At 33.9% G+C, this 19,287-nt stretch overlaps 1 protein-coding gene across 2 annotated transcripts; it reads right to left on the reverse strand.

Moving 5' to 3' along the window:
- Positions 1–3,971: 3,971 nt before the first annotated feature.
- Positions 3,972–17,424, reverse strand: LOC124826380 (mitochondrial inner membrane protein OXA1-like). 2 transcript variants are annotated; one of them, XM_047299202.2, is made up of 10 exons: positions 17,314–17,424; positions 15,779–16,266; positions 15,070–15,160; positions 9,532–9,579; positions 8,790–8,848; positions 6,753–6,828; positions 6,524–6,655; positions 6,174–6,281; positions 5,059–5,113; positions 3,972–4,515 (listed from the first exon to the last, which is right to left on the reverse strand). In XM_047299202.2, the coding sequence occupies exons 2-10, from the start codon at positions 16,246–16,248 to the stop codon at positions 4,268–4,270; spliced, it is 1,287 nt and encodes a 428-aa protein (XP_047155158.2). In that variant the 5' UTR covers positions 16,249–16,266; positions 17,314–17,424; the 3' UTR covers positions 3,972–4,267. The 2 variants fall into 2 exon arrangements, with proteins under 2 accessions (XP_047155158.2, XP_087954597.1); XM_088098471.1 differs by lacking the exon at positions 17,314–17,424 and adding an exon at positions 17,203–17,304.
- Positions 17,425–19,287: the final 1,863 nt, after the last annotated feature.

Raw genomic sequence — 19,287 nt, forward strand, 5'->3', positions numbered from 1 at the left:
TTATTAAAATATAATTTATATTATAATAATAGTTATATTAAAAATATAAAAAAAATAATAAAAATAATAATAATAATAATAATAAATAATAAAAATAAATTTGATTTAATATATTCAAATTTATTAAATTATATTAAAATATTAAAATAACTTAAATAATTATTAAATTTTAAATAAAAACCAAAATTTTAAAAAACTTGTTTATCATATATTAATAACAGCTATACTTTTTATTTAAAATTTAATAAATATTGAATTTAAAAAAAACTTATAATATTATTTATTATATTTTTATATTTTAATAATTATTAAAATATGATTTATATTTTTATCATAATTTTATTAAAAAAATTAAAATAATAAAAACTAAAATAAGAGTAACAATAATCAAAATAAAAATAATATTTAAAATCACATATATTTAAATTAAATTGAATAATTATTAAAGTTTAAACAAAAAGAAAATTTTGAAAAGATTTATTAATCAAAATCCCATAATTGTTTTTAAAAATTTACTTTTTATTTAAATTTTAATAATTATTTAATTTAATTTAATATTTTAATATAATTTAATATATTTAAATATTTTAATTAATATAATTTTATTTTATATTCGATAAATAATTATTTTTAAAATTTTGTTTTTTATTTAAATTTTAATAATTATTTAATTTAATTTAATATTTTAATATAATTTAATATATTTAAATATATTAAATATTTTATTTAATATAATTTTATTTTTATATTTATTATTTATTTTATCTTTATATTTTTAATATAACTATTATTATAATATAATCATATTTTAATAATTATTAAAATAGAAAATTATATTAAATAATATTTAAATTTGAAATTTAATTATTATTATGATAATGTAGAGTATTTTTAACAAGAAATAGACGAAAATGAATAGATATTTATTAAAGTTAAAAATAAATTTTTTGAAAAAGTTAGAGATGTAAGATAAGGATGAGATCTTAGAAACTTAAAAATGAAATTTTTGAAGGTGCATGATGAGACATTGGAGGTGTAGGATGAAACACCTAAAATGCTTTGTGAAAGAATTGATAACTAATGATATAATACAACAAGTTGAAAAGGCTTTGGTAAACTATTTATCAGATCATTCCTCTCAAGTGATTTATGGTTTTATTAAAGCCAATTAACTTTGACAAGGGTTGTAAGGACCATTAAATTCAGTAGGGAGTGGAAGCCAGGTATAAGTGTAAGGATTCAAAAATTCAGAAAGTAGAAGCCAGGTGTGTGTAGTTGAGTGGCCGATCAGTTTTTATGGTAGTATATAATGAAACTTTTCAAAATTTCGTGCCACTCTACTCTGCATGCACTTCTTCTCTCTAAGTTTCTGAGTTCATATTCTCCTCCTTCTCTCTACAATTCTCTTCCTTCTTTCTAAAAATTCTCACTTTCTTTTTATTTCGATCATCAATCAGGCAACGCTTGAGTCTTCCTAGTGTCAAGGGCTCACTTTGCACCGATCAAGTTGTTGTTTTGAGCTGGTAAGTTCATCCTCTTCTTAGAACGTCTATTTTCCAGTACATGCAAACCAAGTTTCTGGTTGTATGCGTTTATCATATTCTTATCTTACAATTCTGATCACATTTCTGGTCTTGTGGTTGGTCTATTTTCACAAATCAGTGAACATTAGGTTTCTAAGACTTTTGGTGGTGAGCAAGTTTCTGCACTGAAAGTTCTCTGTCCAATTAAGAGGTAAGGGAAGCTAGTAATTTAATTATGTTTTTCTGTGTTTGTGTTTGGAACCTCTGTTTGAACGTTTGCATGAATGAACAATTGTATGTTTGATTGAATTGTATGCAATATTCTGTGTTTGGACGAAACCTGTGAAGTGGTTGAGAAGTTCTACAAGTTTTGTAGAAAATCGAGCGATCGGTATAGAACGACCCAGTCTAGTCATGTAATCGGGCTTAGCGGTATTCGATTTCGTAGTGATAATCTAATTAAGTGTTGTTCGGTTTAATATTGACGTTCAGTTTTAAAAGTATTCGTTTTTTATCTCGGCAGTCTTAGGGTAGGTATTATCGTTTGTTATTAGTCGTAATAGGTTTAGCGTTCGTTATTACTAGTACTATGTGTTAACACTCGTTCTTGGTAGTACTCGGTTTGTATTGGTGCTCGGTCTTAACTGAGTTCTACTTTTGTGGATCCTTAGTTAATGACCGATTGGTCTTGTATTGATATTCAAGTGAATATAGCAGTCGGTCTAGACATAACATTTGATCGTAAATAGCGTTTGGTCTATCATAGGTTTTAACTATTATTGACCGCTCGATCGTGTACTGTCTTAGTAGTGTCAGTTCGTTACTAGCACTAGGTCTCAGAATTAGTACTCAATCTTGTTCTTGTATCTTATTTCAATAGTGTTTGGCTTGACCCAATAGTGTTCGGCCTAAGCCAATGGCGTTTAGTCTACGAAAATAGTGTTCGTTCTAAATTTCAAGTGTTCGGTTTTAGCTTTAGAATTCGGTTGTTCTGGCGTTCAACTTCAAAGACGTTCGGCTCATGCCTGAGTTTACTCTTTACATGACCGTTCGGTCATGTTCACGTATGGGGAGTGTTCTTCCGTCGGGTCTTGTTCATAGGTTATGTTTATCTTTTCCGTTCGGTCGTACTCAAAGTTGTGTTGTTGACGTTCGGTTTTCTTCTATGAATGAATATTTAGTCTTCAAATGCTATTGTCGTTGTTTGACTTTGATGGGTTGAGATAGTTGTATTGATCTACTGCGTATGGGAAAATTGTATTGATATTTCAACAAGGCATATGTTTCAAGTAATGTGGAAGAGAATTCCAAGGAGGAATGTCTCAGTGAAAGGTGTATTGAAGTGGTTAATGTCTCAGTGAAAAGTGTATCAAAATGGTGTTATAGTATGAATATGGATAATGAAATTCACGGAGTTCATCCTGATATTCTGATGATTACCAATTCTCAAGTAGAGATGGGTAAGGCATTATGTGAGAATGGCAGGAGGTCCTAGCCCATAGGTTCTTGGGTGAGTTATAACGGACTAACCTCAGGTGGCAGCTGATGGTTTTCCAGTTACTACACCACCCGAGTGAATGAACGGCCTCAAGCTACATATTCATATAATCTGGATGGTTAAGTCATGTGTTCGGTTTATGCATAAAGTATAGTTTTCAATTGTATATGCTTACCTGTATTTGTTGTGGTATGTTGTAGTGTTTGGTTCTGCATTGGTTATAATTGTACGAAATGTATGTATGTTTGCACAATTAAATTATATTAGCTTACCCTTATTTCCTGTTTTGTCCATGTTCTCGTTCGATTTTTCTCTTGCGATGATCGCCTTTTGGGTGTGCGCAGAGGATATGGAGTGTTCGTTGGAGCAGGAGTTGGAAGGCGAGAATCCTGCAGTTTAAAATATGACTGTTCGGTCATATTACTATTTTTAGTTTTTGGATTGGACCGTTTGATTAAATTTGTAATCCTGAATTACCGATCGATTAAGTTTATGGTTTTGAGATTGTGTAGAACTTCGGTAAATTTTTAAATTTTATGGTTATTTTAAGATAACTGTAATCTTATTATAACATCTTTAAGTGTCTTACAATATTATTATATGATAACTCCTTTATATGATTTATGCTATATATTTTGGGATGTTACAAGGGTAACAATAATAGTGAATATCTTAATAAGTATAAGACGAAAATAAATACTTTTATAAATTAAAATTAGTTTGTGATAAAAAAAAATTCAATATAACTACTAAAAAATAATAGGCTTGTATATAAATTACTTTTAACTGACTTTTTTTTTCTTATTTTTCTATTCTATAAGTATTCTTAAAAAAGTTTCTCCTCATAAATCTCAAAAAAATCTACAGAACGAAGAAAAAAAAAAGTTGCATGACAGCTTTGAAATTCATTATGGAGCCATAAAGAACACATACCATGATACCAACTCAAATTACAGCAAGAAAATACTCATTATTTCCTATTGAATAGTCACATTTGAATAGACTAGAAAGGGAATAACACTCCCTGAGAATCAAAAACTGAATACAGGGAAACAAATCATGCTAATTATTAGGGGAACAAATCATGCTAATTATTGGCAGCAAGTCCTAGGAATTCAAATCAGAAATAATTCCCAAAATTTTGATTCTAACTCTAAACAGATTCTTTGACAAAAACAACAGCCAAAATTTCAGTACATCTATCATATATTAGGTTGGTATAACTAAGAAACAATTCAACTTTTCCTCATTTCTTGTTTTTCTTTCTTCTTTTCACTTGTTTCTCTAAACGATTTAGTCTCTGATTGACATCAGAAGATGTCTTTGTAATATGTTTTGATGGTTCAACAGGCAATGACTTTGGTGCAATTCTTGCTGCTGTAGCTTGTTTCAGGGCTGGAAATATAGAAGAGGGAGATTGTGCACCACTGGTGGCTGCTGCTTCCGGTATTATGGGGATACCCAAAGCTTTCTTTACACCAGGAGCTTTAAGAACTAGAAAACATTAAAAATAAAAAAGATAAATCAAAGGAGTTTATGGGTATTAAAAAATAAAGACTGTATTACATTTAACAGAAGTTCACTTTATGTTTTGTATCATAAAGTTAAAAATGGAAACCAAGACTTTTGACACAGAATAAGAAACTTAGACAGAGAGAAACAAATTTTTTATATATAAGAAATATAATATATATATATTAGCAAGAAGATATTTTACAGAGAGACCAATGACTTAGATGCAGACTGAATAATGAAGGCAATGCATTCTCAATGCAAACCAACAAAAACACGGAATGCATATTGATTTTGATGTTATGGATCATCATACATACACTTGTATGATAATATTAAATACCAAACTGCTTAGTGCACTATCCATCATCCTAGGCAAATACCATTATTAATCTCGTGTAGGAATCAAATAATTGCTGCACCTCTGAAAAAAAATCCATTTTTTGCTTGTTGAAATGGAAAATGGTGAAAAAAGACAGTAATACTAATATTGCATATGAAAAACTTAAAAATGAAATGCCTTACCGAGTCCATATCCAAGTGAAAACAAATTTGATGTAATCCAGTAACAAAATATAGCCTGTACAGTTATAAAAATACAAAAAGTTAAAACTGTATAGAATGAAAAAACAAAAGTACATAGGCAAATCCACTTTTCCATTCACAATATATATATATATATATATATATATATATATATATATATATGTATGTATGTATATATGTATATGTATGTATATATGTATGTATATATGTATATGTGTGTATATATGTATATGTGTGTATATATGTATATGTGTGTATATATGTATATGTGTGTATATATGTATATGTGTGTATATATGTATATGTGTGTATATATGTATATGTGTGTATATATATGTATATGTGTGTATATATGTATATGTGTGTATATATGTATATGTGTGTATATATGTATATGTGTGTATATATGTATATGTGTGTATATATGTATGTGTGTATACATATATACACACACATATATATATACACATACATATATGTATATATATTTGGTTAACGTATACGTCCTATATCAATGATTTAGGATACTTCATCAATCAATACTTTAGGATACATGGGGTCTCATTAACAGAATTAGTTTGTAAAATTTATAAACCATTTATATCCAATAAAACTACAAAAAAAAAAGAAACACATTGTTAGGTCTAAGTCTCTAACAGAAATGTCTCTTCATAAACCAAAGATGAAGATTTTTGTTTTAAAGTTCGACATTTCTCATATTACTAAAACAAGAAAATAAAACAAAGCCAGCAACGGGGAGGACCAAACCAAAGCCATGTAAATCAACAAAATCTAAACTCTAGGAAACCAAACCGATTCCAAAACAATTCCTCCCTAACACCAAGTAGTTGGCTAAACAACAAGCAAGACCCAACCCGACCCGAAAACAACATTCAACACTCCGTATCACTCTTTTGTTCCTCTAGGTTCCCCAACCATTGCAGAAATCAGAAACGAAGGAGACTCACTGACAACAAACTTTACTAGAACTATTAGATATCATTCTAAGTTTATAAATAAATTATTTTAAATGCTGACAAGATGAAAAGCAATGAGAACTTGTTTGTCGTCAAACAAGATAAGGAAAATCTTACCTTCGGAAATCCCATGGTAAAAGGAACTGTAAGGACAGCAAGAACCCTCGAGACTTTTTTCATGGTGCCAGCAGCTGGATTTCCTTCCATGCCTTCTTGCATGTTGCACTGGAAATAATGTGAAATCAATGAATATAAATTGGGTAAAAAAACTAACATATAACACCACTCATTCCTCTTCAATTGAGACTAGGCTTTCAGGTATTATAAGCAGCTCATTCTTTTTAGTTCTTTGGCAGGATAAATTCATAACAGAAAACTGAGGACGCACAAACATTCAGGTAAGAAACTCAGACTGTCAATAATACAAAGTGAACTGAAATGAAAGGTTCTGAAAAGATAATGGTCACCTCTACTGTTATTAAGAACGTCAATGCAGTCAGAACTGGCAAAATGTACAATGCATCTGGAGTGGTAAGATCAACAAACCAGTAGGCTCCGCCATCCTTGAATGATGGCATCTTTTCAGCCATGTTTCTTATCTATTGTTAAACAAAAAAATTATAATGAATTGAAACAATAGATAGGTTCCTCAGACTCCTAAAGTTAGAGAAAATACAAAATTAAAAGCCAGCTTACCGCAAGGAAGAAACTAATAAAGACAGGACCTTGAATAAAGAGCCCCTTCAATGGAGTAAATGGACTTGCACCATATCTAGATTATCAAACAAGTGAGGAAATTAACAGCTAGTGAAAGAAAAGATCCAAGAAGTTTAAATTAGTATCTAAAACACTGTAGTGAGACATGCAGGCCAGTTATGTCAGTTTTCAAATATTAGCAATAACTAGTCTTCTAACATATATACAATGGTTACACAGCTAAGCAATAGAAGAAATTTAAATATTTAATTTATTTGCATGTAGCTTTAGATAAAACATTCATAGATTCAATTGGATGGAAGAGAAGAGAGAAGATTGACCAAACTATGTAACAAGGATTTTTATGATACCCGTGTGAGTGTAACCTGAAGAAAATATACTCATCATCCACTCCTTCTATTTTTAGTTGTTATAATTATAGAAATAAGAAACAAATCCTATATAATCAAGAATATCTAGATTACAAATGTATTATTTAGAACATTTTTATTCATTCCCTATCATATCCCTAAAACATCTCATAAACACAGTTTCATTTCAAAGTTTCTCTCTTTCCTATAGTTTAACTTACTATTTAAAGTCTTTTTTCTAACTATGTTGGCCCAGTAGATCCACTATCACCATAGGATTTTTTCTGTCAAAACTTTCTCCCAGTTTTCGTAATTGTTCCAGCATCACTTCAGTAGTGATCATGGTCACATGGCCGAGACGATTAAAACCGTATGATCATCGGTCGAAACTAGAACTTCAGTAGTGATAGCGATAGATGACGCCGGTAGACAATGGTGTCGTTGACAACAGTAAATGGCGCCGCCACCAACAACAGCGGGTGTAGTGGCAGAGGCAACAAAAGAAAATTTCCTCAAAAGAACTTTAGGCTCTGATATGATGTTGAATATAGTGAAAATCTATGTATGAAATTAATCTCCCTTATTTTGAATATGCACATAGGGTCCTCTATTTATAATAGAAGAAATATGGACTAAGTCCAAAATACAAATAAGAAATAATAACAAACTAACTAAATATAAAAGATAAAGATAAGATAAAGACCATATATCTAACAAAGATCAAGTTCAAAAGGATAATATTAGTGGAATGGCATTATTCATTTGTGAACTCATGACTAAAACAACTTCTAAAATAGCTTAAATTTGATGGAAGTTCTCAAATGCACCTTATATATGACAAGCAAGCAACATTACACATTGCCTTTAATCCTATCTTTCATGAGAGGACCAAACATATTAAGGTTGATTGTCATGTCATAAGAGAAAAACTAGGGTTTGGAGACATCACCACAACATTTGTCAACTTTAGTGAACATTTTATTGACATATTCACCAAGTCCTTAAGAGGACCAAGGATGGTTATATTTGCAACAAGTGAGAAATATATGATTTGTATGCTCCAGCATGCGAGAGAATATTATAGTTATAGAAACAAGGAGAAAATACTAAATAATCAATAATATATTGATTATATATGTATTATTGGGAACATTTATATTTATTGTCGTATCATATATTCAATAGTAGAGGAAATTTAAAATCCCACTATTTATTGTAAGATTTCTTTTTCCCAATATAAATAAAGAATTTGTGTTGTCTCCAAAACACAGTTTCAACATAATGTCTCTCTCTTTCCTACAGTCTAACAATAGTGTTGTAGTCCCTGACAACCTCTAAACAATTATATAAGTTGGTTATTAACATTTAACTACTTTCCAGCTCTTGTGCAATGCCATCCCCTTTTTATTACTCCTAACGTATACCTATCTAACAAGTGGCATGATATAAAAAAAAAATTCCATTTAATAAGAAAAGGGCCATTATGCTCCATATAATAAAGGGCAATTTTACTGATTTCAGTTAAGTATATCACAAGTCAAATAAAAGATTGCTCCTCTAATACATCATATCACGCCAAACAAAGTAATTACATCAATAGGAGGATCAAACATGACTAGTACCAGCTAAAGCCTGAAAAGGCCAAGAAAATTGAAAAATAACTTACTCCTTAAATAGCATCTTCATTTTTTTCTGACCTTCAGCAACAGCAATGGGATCCATAGCCTGAAAGATGAATCAATGATGTGATTATAGAAAATGTGGTTTCTGGTAGAACAATCTATAACATACACGTAAGAAAATCCAAAACTTCAAATTTCAATAAATTGGGAAAATACCAACAATGTCTCAACAGGCACAACGAATTCACATCCAGCAACCAAAGTCATTGTTTTGTACAAATACAAGTAGTGTATAATTATTGAATGATAAAGTCAACCATATATTTATGCAGAACAGAAGATAATACCACACTGAAAAAAAAAATGGAAGTTAAGTTTAGGTATTAGTTTATGTAGCACAAATCATGTCATAATCTTGATGAAACCACAATTATAAAATATCTTTCAAGAAAATAGTACTTAGGGGCAACAGAACCATGCATACACCATATGTAAGGAAATTTTAGGCTTAATTATATTTTCTGCCTTGATAAATTAGTCTATTTGGCTATTAGTCCATACAAAAAAAATTCCATTTGATATCCAATTTTGTTAAAATACATGGTTGTAATTTCTATCATTATTTTTTTCTCCATTAAGAGGTGACTTGGTAACCATATCAACAATGTCTAGCAGAATCTGATTCTGACACTATTACCAATTGCACATCATATATCCACTATTCCATTAGTTAAAACTGTCTTAACAAGAAAAAACAATTGACTGGAAGATGTATATCTGTATTACCTTATCTTCCATCTCTTCCTTTATTTTTTCCATGTGAGGCCTCATCAGCTGCAACACACATGAAATAGAACATAGAAAAAGTTATAATTTATTGATAACTACAAGCTTGAGGACCTTCACAAGTAAATGGGAAAGAGAGATAGGGAGAGTACAGCTGAGAACTAATTAACTAACTTGTATTAAGAATATCTTAAGTCAATGAGAGGAGAGGGGATAGAGAAGAAACAGTTCCATCCGAATGTTTAACATTTATCCCCTCCAACCAAGATATATGTGAAAGAAAGGCAAAAGGAACACACAAAAAAGTGATCGCAAATACATTAATTTAGCAAGAAAAGGTGATAGGTTTCTTCTCAAGAAACCTTCACAAACAAACACAGACTACACCAAGCACACAATATAAACTGATGAATAACCTCCTCCTTTTATTAACAATAACCCAAAGTGCAGAATATCAGAAACAAAGAGAGCCTAACCTCCCCCACAGGATGATAATTCCTGTCAGAATTCACAATTAATCCAAAACTGTATAAAACGTTTATTCTAAACTATTTATATGAAGTTATTTCCCGCTCTTCCTAACTGCCAAGGCAGTTAGCCTATTCACGTTTCTTACGTCTCTCGTATACTTTCAACCTCCTAACATTACCCTCCTCTTTTTCAGCAACTTTGTCCTCAAAGTTGAAATCAGGATATTGATCTTGGATTGTGATCCTGTCTTCCCATGTTGCACCCTCTTTTCCTCCTTCTTGCCACTCCACCAGAACTTGCTCTAACAGCTCATCTCCTTGCTGTACTTGCCTGCTGTCCAGAATCCTCACAGGCCAGTATGTGGGGCCTTCTCCCTGCAGTTCAGAAGGCAATTCCTTCTCCACCGTCTTGTCACCTATTGCCTTTTTTAGTTGGGATACATGAAACACTGAGTGGATCCTAGCAGATTCTGGCAATCTGAGTCTAAAAGCCACTGCACCCACTTGTTGCACCACTTGAAACGGCCCAAAATACCGGGCTGACAGCTTTGGATGCAGTCTCACTGGCATGGAAGACTGCCTATGAGGTCTGATCTTAAGATAGACCCAATCATCCACCTTAATGTCTGTTGGCCTCCTCTTTTTATTCGCCTGTTGTGTCATCAAATCTTGTGCTCGAGTTAAATGAAACTTTAATTGCTTAAGTGCTTCATCCCTTGTTCTTAGCTCCTGAGCCACCGCCTCCACAGGTGTTTCTCCTGGTACAAATCTACTCAAAGATGGGGGAGCCCTGCCATAAACAGTTTCGAAAGGGGTGCATCTTGTTGCTCCTTGGTAACTGGTGTTATACCAGTACTCGGCCCAGGGTAGCATTGCTTTCCAGCTTCTTGGTTGTTCAGAGCAAAAACACCGTAAATAACCCTCCACAATCCGATTTAAAACTTCTGTTTGACCATCTGTTTCAGGGTGATAAGCTGTACTCATCCTGAGTTGGGTGCCCTGCATCTTAAACAGCTCCTTCCAGAACAAGCTGAGGAATAAGGGGTCCCTATCGCTGACAATCGAAACTGGAATCCCATGCAATCTCACTATCTCTTTAACAAACACCTCGGCCACTGTCCGTGCTGTATAAGGGTGTTTGAGTGACAAAAAATGAGCATACTTACTCAAGCGATCAACCACCACTAATATTGCATCATAACCTTGTGATTTGGGCAGCTTCACAATAAAATCCATACTCACCTCTTCCCAAACAGCATGAGGTATAGGTAAGGGCTGTAACAACCCTTGAGGAGAAGCTGCCAAGTACTTGTGCTGTTGGCACACCAAGCATTCAGCAACAAAATCAGTAACGGACTTCTTCATTCCCACCCAATACAGAGATTGGGCCACCTTCCTATAAGTTCTATAGACCCCTGAATGACCTCCTGTGTTGGTCACATGAAACTCAGCCAATAATTTGGGAATCCACACAGATTGGGCGGATATTACCAATCTTCCTTTGTAATGCAACCTGTCATGCTCTAACGTATAAGCCGTATGCGAATTTGGGTCCTTTTGAATTTCGGATATCACTTTTCTCAGCCCTTCATCTTGCTCCACTTCTTTGAGGACTTCTTGAAAGTCCTGCCAATATGGTCTAGCAATCATCTGCAGTTCCTTTTCTTCCCCACCTCTTTCTCCTCTTCTAGACAGGGCATCCGCCACCTTGTTAGTACTTCCCACCTTATACACAATCTCAAAATCATAGCCCAATAGTTTTGCTATCCAATTTTGTTGATTTTGAGTTGTTATTCTTTGATCGAGTAAATATTTTAGGCTCCGCTGGTCAGTATGTACAATAAACTTCTGTCCCAACAGGTATGGCCTCCAATGTTGAATAGCCATTACTAAAGCCATTAACTCTTTTTCATAGATTGATTTGCTTAAAGATTTATCTGATAGAGCCTTCCTGAAAAAGGCTATTGGTTTTTTTTTCTGAGTTAACACTGCTCCCACTCCTCCCCCAGAAGCATCACATTCTATATGAAAGGGTTGGGAAAAATCTGGTAATGTCAGCACCGGTGCAGATGTAACAGCTTCCTTCAGCCTTGTCATGGCAGCCGTGGCTTGATCAGACCATACAAAGTTACCCTTCTTCAACAACTCTGTTAATGGTTTTGCAATTTTTCCATACCCCTGTACAAAACGTCTGTAGTAGCCGGTTAAGCCAAGAAATCCCCTCAAAGCTTTTAGGCTCTTCGGTTCTTCCCACTCCAAGACAGCCTTAATTTTCTCTGGGTCCATCTCAACCCCTTCTTCTGAAATTTGATGCCCCAAGTATCTAATCTGTCTTCTCCCGAATTCACACTTCTTTTTATTGGCCGCCCATTCATTCTGCTGTAACCTATGCAGCACCAAACTTACTTGCTCCAGGTGGTCTTCCCAAGTAGAACTGTACACCAAAATATCGTCAAAGAAGACCAAAACAAACCTCCTTAGATATGGCTGTAGTAAACTATTCATGGCACTTTGAAACGTTGAAGGTGCGTTGGTGAGGCCAAAGGGCATCACTAAAAATTCGTAGTGGCCCTGATGTGTTCGGAACGCTGTTTTACACACATCCTCCTCTTCCATCCTAATTTGATGGTATCCCGCTTTTAGATCTATTTTTGAGAAATAGGTAGCCCCTCTCAACTCATCCAGGAGCTCTTCTATTACTGGAATGGGAAACTTATCTGGTATCGTTGCTCTGTTCAAGGCCCGGTAGTCCACACAAAACCGCCAGCTTCCATCTTTCTTCTTTACCAAAATAACGGGACTTGAATATGGGCTGATGCTTGGACGAATTAACCCTGCTTTCAACATATCAGCAACCTGTTTCTCAATTTCCTCTTTCAATAGATGCGGATAACGATAAGGTCGAACGTTTACAGGAGCTTCTCCTTCTTTAAGGGTGATGCGGTGCACCATATTTCTTTTTGGCGGTAGGCCACCCCTTTCTTGAAAAACACGGGAGTGTGAGTCCAGAATTTTCTCCATCTCTGCCTGTTGTTTCTCAGACAGTCCCTGACATACTACTGTATCCTCTTTCTTTTCCACGTGACCTAGGTCCCACACCAAGGTCCATGATTCCACCTCTGTAATTTTTAATAAAGACTTGGGCCCCACCACTCGTCTAGTCAAAGTGGGATCTCCTTTAATAATCACCTTCTCGTTGCCCTATTTATACACCATAGTCATCTTCCCCCAGTTAAGCATTACTTCTCCTAACTTTGCCAACCATTCCACCCCTAATATGACATCCACACCTCCCAACTCAAACAAGTGAAACCTCTCTTCAACGTCGGTCCCCGCTAATGTAATCATTACCTTTTCACAGTACCCCCGTGTTCTCTTTCGGTGTCCATCACCCAGACTTACATTATATGGGGGTGTGTCCGTTATTGGCAACTTCAGCTCCTCCGCCAGTGCCCAACTAATAAAGTTGTGGCTGGCGCCACTGTCGATGAGTACTAGTACGCTTCTTTCTCCAATCCTCCCTACTAATTTCATTGTTTTGGGCTGCGTTATCCCCTCCGCCGAGCATGCCGACAATTCCATGGGTTTCTGGTCAACGTCGGTTATTTCTACATTATCATCTTCTTCCTCATCCTCCGCAAGGAGTACCACCCGTAAACTCTTCTCTGGACAGTGGTGTCCAGGGGCAAATGGACCCCCACAACGAAAACACCGTCCCTCTTCTTTTCTCTTCAAGAACTCCGGGTAGGGAAGATTCCTCACCAATCTTCCCCTGTTATCACTTCCCCCGACATTGCTAGATCTCACGCTGCCATTTGTCACGACGCCCTCTCTCCTCACTGAACCGACACTCTCCATTCCTCCTGGGCGATTCATGCTGGGTCTCGGAATTTCGTTACGCACTACCACCCCCATCGCTCGCGGCCCCGATTGATTGCTCTTGAACCCATTCCAACTTCCTCCTCTGGCTCTTCGTGCAGCGTCCTCGACATCCCTCGCGATTCTCATCGCCACCGTTAATTCTTGAGGATCGTGAATACGGACCTGTCCCTTAATATCCTCACGCAGACCAGCGAGAAAATACCCCAACATCTGCTCATCAGAAACACCCCGTGCTTGCCCCACCAGCATCTCAAATTCCCGGACATAATCCTCGATGGTTTCCTCCTGTCGCAGCGTTGCCAATCGTTCAAACACAGTTCCCCGATATCCGCCTCCAAAACGGCCGATCATGGCTGTTTTCAGGCCCTCCCACGAACGATTGGTAGCCTTCTCTCTCCAGAACTTGAACCAGTAACTCGCGCTACCCTCCATGCTTATGTAGGCGAGATCTACCTTCTCCTCTTCCGCCACTTTCTGAATATCAAAGAACCGTTCCGCTCGATTGATCCAACTGAGAGGTTCTACGCCTTCGAATGTGGGTAAGTCCACCTTCTTCCTCCAATTACTCTGTACCTCCGGTTGATCGCCGTTCCTTCTACCTCCATTTTCCTCCTCGCGCCTCCGCTGATTCCCATTTACGGATGCTTGACTTCCATCCGACTGCCCGTCGTTGTTATTCGTCTGAGCCCCCATCATTCTCATTAGTTGTTGCAAATCTCTTCGTACAGCAGCGGACTCCTCCTTCATACCCTCCATCGTAATCTCCAGTGCCTCCAGTCTTCCTTCAGTGGTTACCTCCATTTTTTGGATTTTGCACTCAATTTGGGATCCGGCAGGTCGGACCAAATTGATAGGTTTCTTCTCAAGAAACCTTCACAAACAAACACAGACTACACCAAGCACACAATATAAACTGATGAATAACCTCCTCCTTTTATTAACAATAACCCAAAGTGCAGAATATCAGAAACAAAGAGAGCCTAACCTCCCCCACAGGATGATAATTCCCGTCAGAATTCACAATTAATCCAAAACTGTATAAAACGTTTATTCTAAACTATTTATATGAAGTTATTTCCCGCTCTTCCTAACTGCCAAGGCAGTTAGCCTATTCACGTTTCTTACGTCTCTCGTATACTTTCAACCTCCTAACAAAAGGTGATGAAGCTACAAGCCGCAAACATACCGTAAGCTTAGAAGTGGCCTTAAGTTGATTTATTAAGAGTGGAACTGTTGCGCTTCGAATCAAGAGAGTTGTTATAACTATGGCTGCCCACCTGAAACAATCAAGTAATAGAGTGATGAGCTTTCTTGGATTTGTACCATGTGCCACCTATCTTTGTTGAAATGTGAAGACACAGATCACCAGAATTAGGCCCAGAACATGAATCCTGCATGGCACCAATCCAAGAACAACCTTGCTAGCATAATCCCAAAACCCCTTAATTATCAATAAGCTTTGAAATGTTACGAAAGAAATGTATTTCCATTTAAAATGGCATTCAGTATTTTAAGATGAAGGAACAACCTATTCGTATACACATGTACTTATTATGGAAGAAAAAACTACACCATAAAGTAACTGTGTTCTCTCATAAAAGAGCACTCTTTAGGCATGTAGAGAATTTTAAAACTTAATATTTGGGGCAAATCAATTGCTTGAGTACTTATTATGCATGGTAAATCAAACTTAGTAACTAAGAAACCACAGAAGTTGATAGTTAAAATCAAAAACCTACAATCTCATAAAAGCAAACCATCCACCAATGACAGCTTGACATGCATGGCATTCTGTAATATTGTGGAAATTCCTCAGAATTAAAGCAGATTTTAGAAATGAGGATTAACTTAATGTCTCTTACTGAAACTATAGAGGTAAATAAGTATAAACTTACCAGTTCAATCCAGTGTAGGAATGCATGGCATCTATAATGTACTGCAAGGCCTTCACAGGTAAAACAGAATCAGCAGAGGCAATTGCAACTTCTTTAAGAATAGGTGCCTGAGAATTCACAGCTTCCATCGTATTGTTTTTTAGAACATCTGCTATGTCAGTCATTATTTCAATCTTATCGGAACCCTGATTAGTTGTTGACATATGTCGATATAAATTATACCCAGAGCTCGGAGAAAGGAATCTGTTTGAAGACATTCTATGTTCAGAATAGGCAAAACACCACATTGATCCATCCACTGAGTTCCCAAACATCCTTCTTTGGAAAAAATTACTAATCCCTGCTGAAGATGACCTTTCGCCAGTGCTTTCATGTTTCTCTTCATCACTGTGGAGAACATAACTGAAAGACGGGTGGCACTTTTGATTCATGAGGTTCCCTCTTATCAAGAGGCAACGCCTGTGGGCCATTTGTATTCTTTGAAATTTCTATCAAGCAACAATAAGTAACCAAAATTACAAGTGCAATCAACGAATATTATTCCATGTCAAGAAACAGCATTTCTGAGAAGTTTGGTTGGTTTACAATTCTGATACCAAGAGAAACTTGACTCATAAACAACAAGCATAACTACAATTTCCTAGGTCGGTGTGGACGATGAACACTCTTTCAATTGGACAAATGCACAAATGAATAGAAGATGTTAATATTCTGCCACTTGTTGTTGGAGGTTTCACACCTAACTAGTGATAAGATCAGTCTAGAGTATACAAGTGAGTGCAAATTCAATCTTTTTGTAAGATCGAATTAGGCTTAAAATTCATTTATTCAGAAATAGTACATTAGCTAGTTATAACTTTAGACTTTTAGAGTAATTCCAAGTGTAAAATTTGGTAACATATACCTTCCACAGAACAAGTTGAAATATTTAGTAGTTATTGCGGCTAATGAACTTTCACTTGTTTAAGACTATAATCATGTTTGGATACGAAGCTGGATAGACAATTGAGAGCCTCTCTACTGGAAAAAAAGTTCTACATTTCTGATCGAGAATCTCTCAAAAAGCACTTGTAACTTATATCTATACAAGCCCCACATATCTCCGCAAATCATAACTTTTATTTATTAAAATACTTCCAAAGACGTCATACTCCTTCAAGAAACAAGTGGAAATTAGTGTGCATGGTGTTTTTTTAACAATTGGGTAGTGCACTGAACAAGAATTGCCTAAAACCTAAAACCCCGTTTTTTACATTTATTTTACAGAACTCTACACAACCGAACAAGGAGCTATAAAACGAATAGGTCCCCATCAACTTCGTCACATGTAAAATCAGAAAAGATAAATGAGCTAACCCCATAAAACCTAGATCAACAGAAACAACACATATGAATGCAGCAACAAGAAAAATAAAAATACACACTTTATTTTTCAGGGATCTGATTCGTGGACGAAGAAACAAAGCACAAACTCTATAAGGCAGACGACAACGTAGTAAGAAAAACCAGACAACATAAACGAGGAACCAACAGACCTGGCGACTGGTGAGTTATTGATGCTTCTGCTGCATAGACTAAAAGAGAGAAAAAAAAAAACGAAAACCTCTGAACTCTGTTTTGTTTGTCCAATTAGTCAAAATGCTTTTACATCCAAAGGAACTTCAGATTTATAAAAATAAAAATAAAACCACATTAAAATGTTGAATATATTTAGGATTTCATTTATATACGCTATTATTAAACTGTTATTCGGTTATAAATTATTATGCATAATAATATGTGTTAATTTAAAATCGTTGTTATATAATTTTTTCAGCTAGTAATTATTGACTATGTATATGAAAATTGTTTTATAATGGTAGTATATTGAAATTAAAATAGTTATAATAAAGACCATGATTCTAATCATATACAATACTCCATGATCAGAAATTATTTTGCGACGGTAGTATATTTAAATAATTATTTTTATAATCAATATCAATTTGTAAAAATGATTTTAAATATATTTTGATCTCCAAAAGTATTAAATATATTTTCTAAAGATTGAGAAAATTCTAAGACGAGTATTTCACTTCCAATAATATTTTTTTTTTGTTTAAATTGAATTTGTTTAATTATCTACCTAATGATTCAAATATATATAGTTAGCATGGTTGCATAACAAAGAAAAATATATATCTAATTTGCACTCAAGTTAACATAAAAAAAAAGTCCTGGCAAATATTCCAAATTTTATGCTACAGAAATAAAATACTTAAATTGTAGTCCGTTATTCCGGTATATTTTATTGAATTAGTAAAAATTATCATGCCTGGACGATATTAAATGTAACATTCACTTACTCTACTGTTTGAAAATCTCGTCACCAGATTTTAATTGATTTTAATTGGGATTTTTTTTTTTTTTTTAAAGATGTAACGTAATTTACTCTTTTTTTACTATAATACTAATAACTCATGTGTCTATGTAATTTTTTTAATTGTTTTTCTTTAAATTATATTTTATTTTTCATCTTTTATAAAAAAGAAATATTGTTAAGTATCATATCACATAATGTGATAATTACAATGTTATGTGTCTTGTCATAATTCTCAATTTTATCCTAAACAAAATTTAATTTTTATATAAATATTATAATTATTATGATGATATTTTTATTAAAATTAATATTTTTTATAAGATTAAGTTTATTTAAATTAATATTTTACATTAAATTTTATTTAATTTTTTTTTTCAAATTTTAAATATATTTATTTTAAATTGTTATAAAACTATTTTAATATTTTACATTTAAATTTATAATGTTGTTATTTTCAAACAAACTCTAACATTTGTATACAAATTATTGATATATAAATATATGGACCAAAATTTAAATAAGTTTAATGTAAAATTTAAATTTAAATAAATTTAATATGGTTAAAAATATTCAATAAAAGTATCATTATAACATTTATGTAAAAGTTAAATTTGGTCTCAATTTGAAGAATGATGCAATCGCTCTAGTTTTAAAAAAAAGTAGACTAAATTGAGACAAAATACAAATAAAAGAATTAAATTTAGATTTTACACATGAGATTTATCTCAAGAGTGACATTGTTATTGTCACGTCACATTGTCTCTACTACATGGCAGGATCCTCGTTTGACATGTGACAAAAAAATTTGAAAAAATAAATAAATAAAAAACTGCAAAGTGACATGTGGCACATGAGTTAATGTCAGTAGTATTGTACTAATGGAAACGATCAAATTATATCAAATTTTATAAAACGAGGACTTAAATGAGACCTTTTAAAATTTAATGACCTAATTGAGAATTTTGAATAAACACGAGGACCAACCAATGATTTAAATGGTTAATATAAAGAAAGATATTTTTGCACGCTTATATAGTAAGATTTGAGTAATTAACTTTATTTAACACTTAGACAGTGCATGAGGTCATAAGGTGAAAAGTTATGGAAGGTTTGAGATTAAAGTTGAAAAAGGTAGAGACCTTAAAGT

This window comes from Vigna umbellata, chromosome 9, assembly GCF_029865625.1.
Source record: "Vigna umbellata cultivar VRB3 chromosome 9, Vumbellata_1.0, whole genome shotgun sequence".
Classification (NCBI taxonomy): domain Eukaryota; kingdom Viridiplantae; phylum Streptophyta; class Magnoliopsida; order Fabales; family Fabaceae; genus Vigna; species Vigna umbellata.

What these genes read in the sequence shown, in the direction of transcription:
- LOC124826380 (XM_047299202.2), bottom strand. Translation starts at nt 16,248, where the DNA reads ATGGCCCACAGGCGTTGCCTCTTGATAAGAGGGAACCTCATGAATCAA. An exon ending in AGGCCACTTCTAAGCTTACG is followed by an intron (nt 9,580 to 15,069) that starts GTATGTTTGCGG and finishes TGTGTGTTGCAG; the next exon opens with CTGATGAGGCCTCACATGGA. An exon ending in AGGAAGAGATGGAAGATAAG is followed by an intron (nt 8,849 to 9,531) that starts GTAATACAGATA and finishes TTCATCTTTCAG; the next exon opens with GCTATGGATCCCATTGCTGT.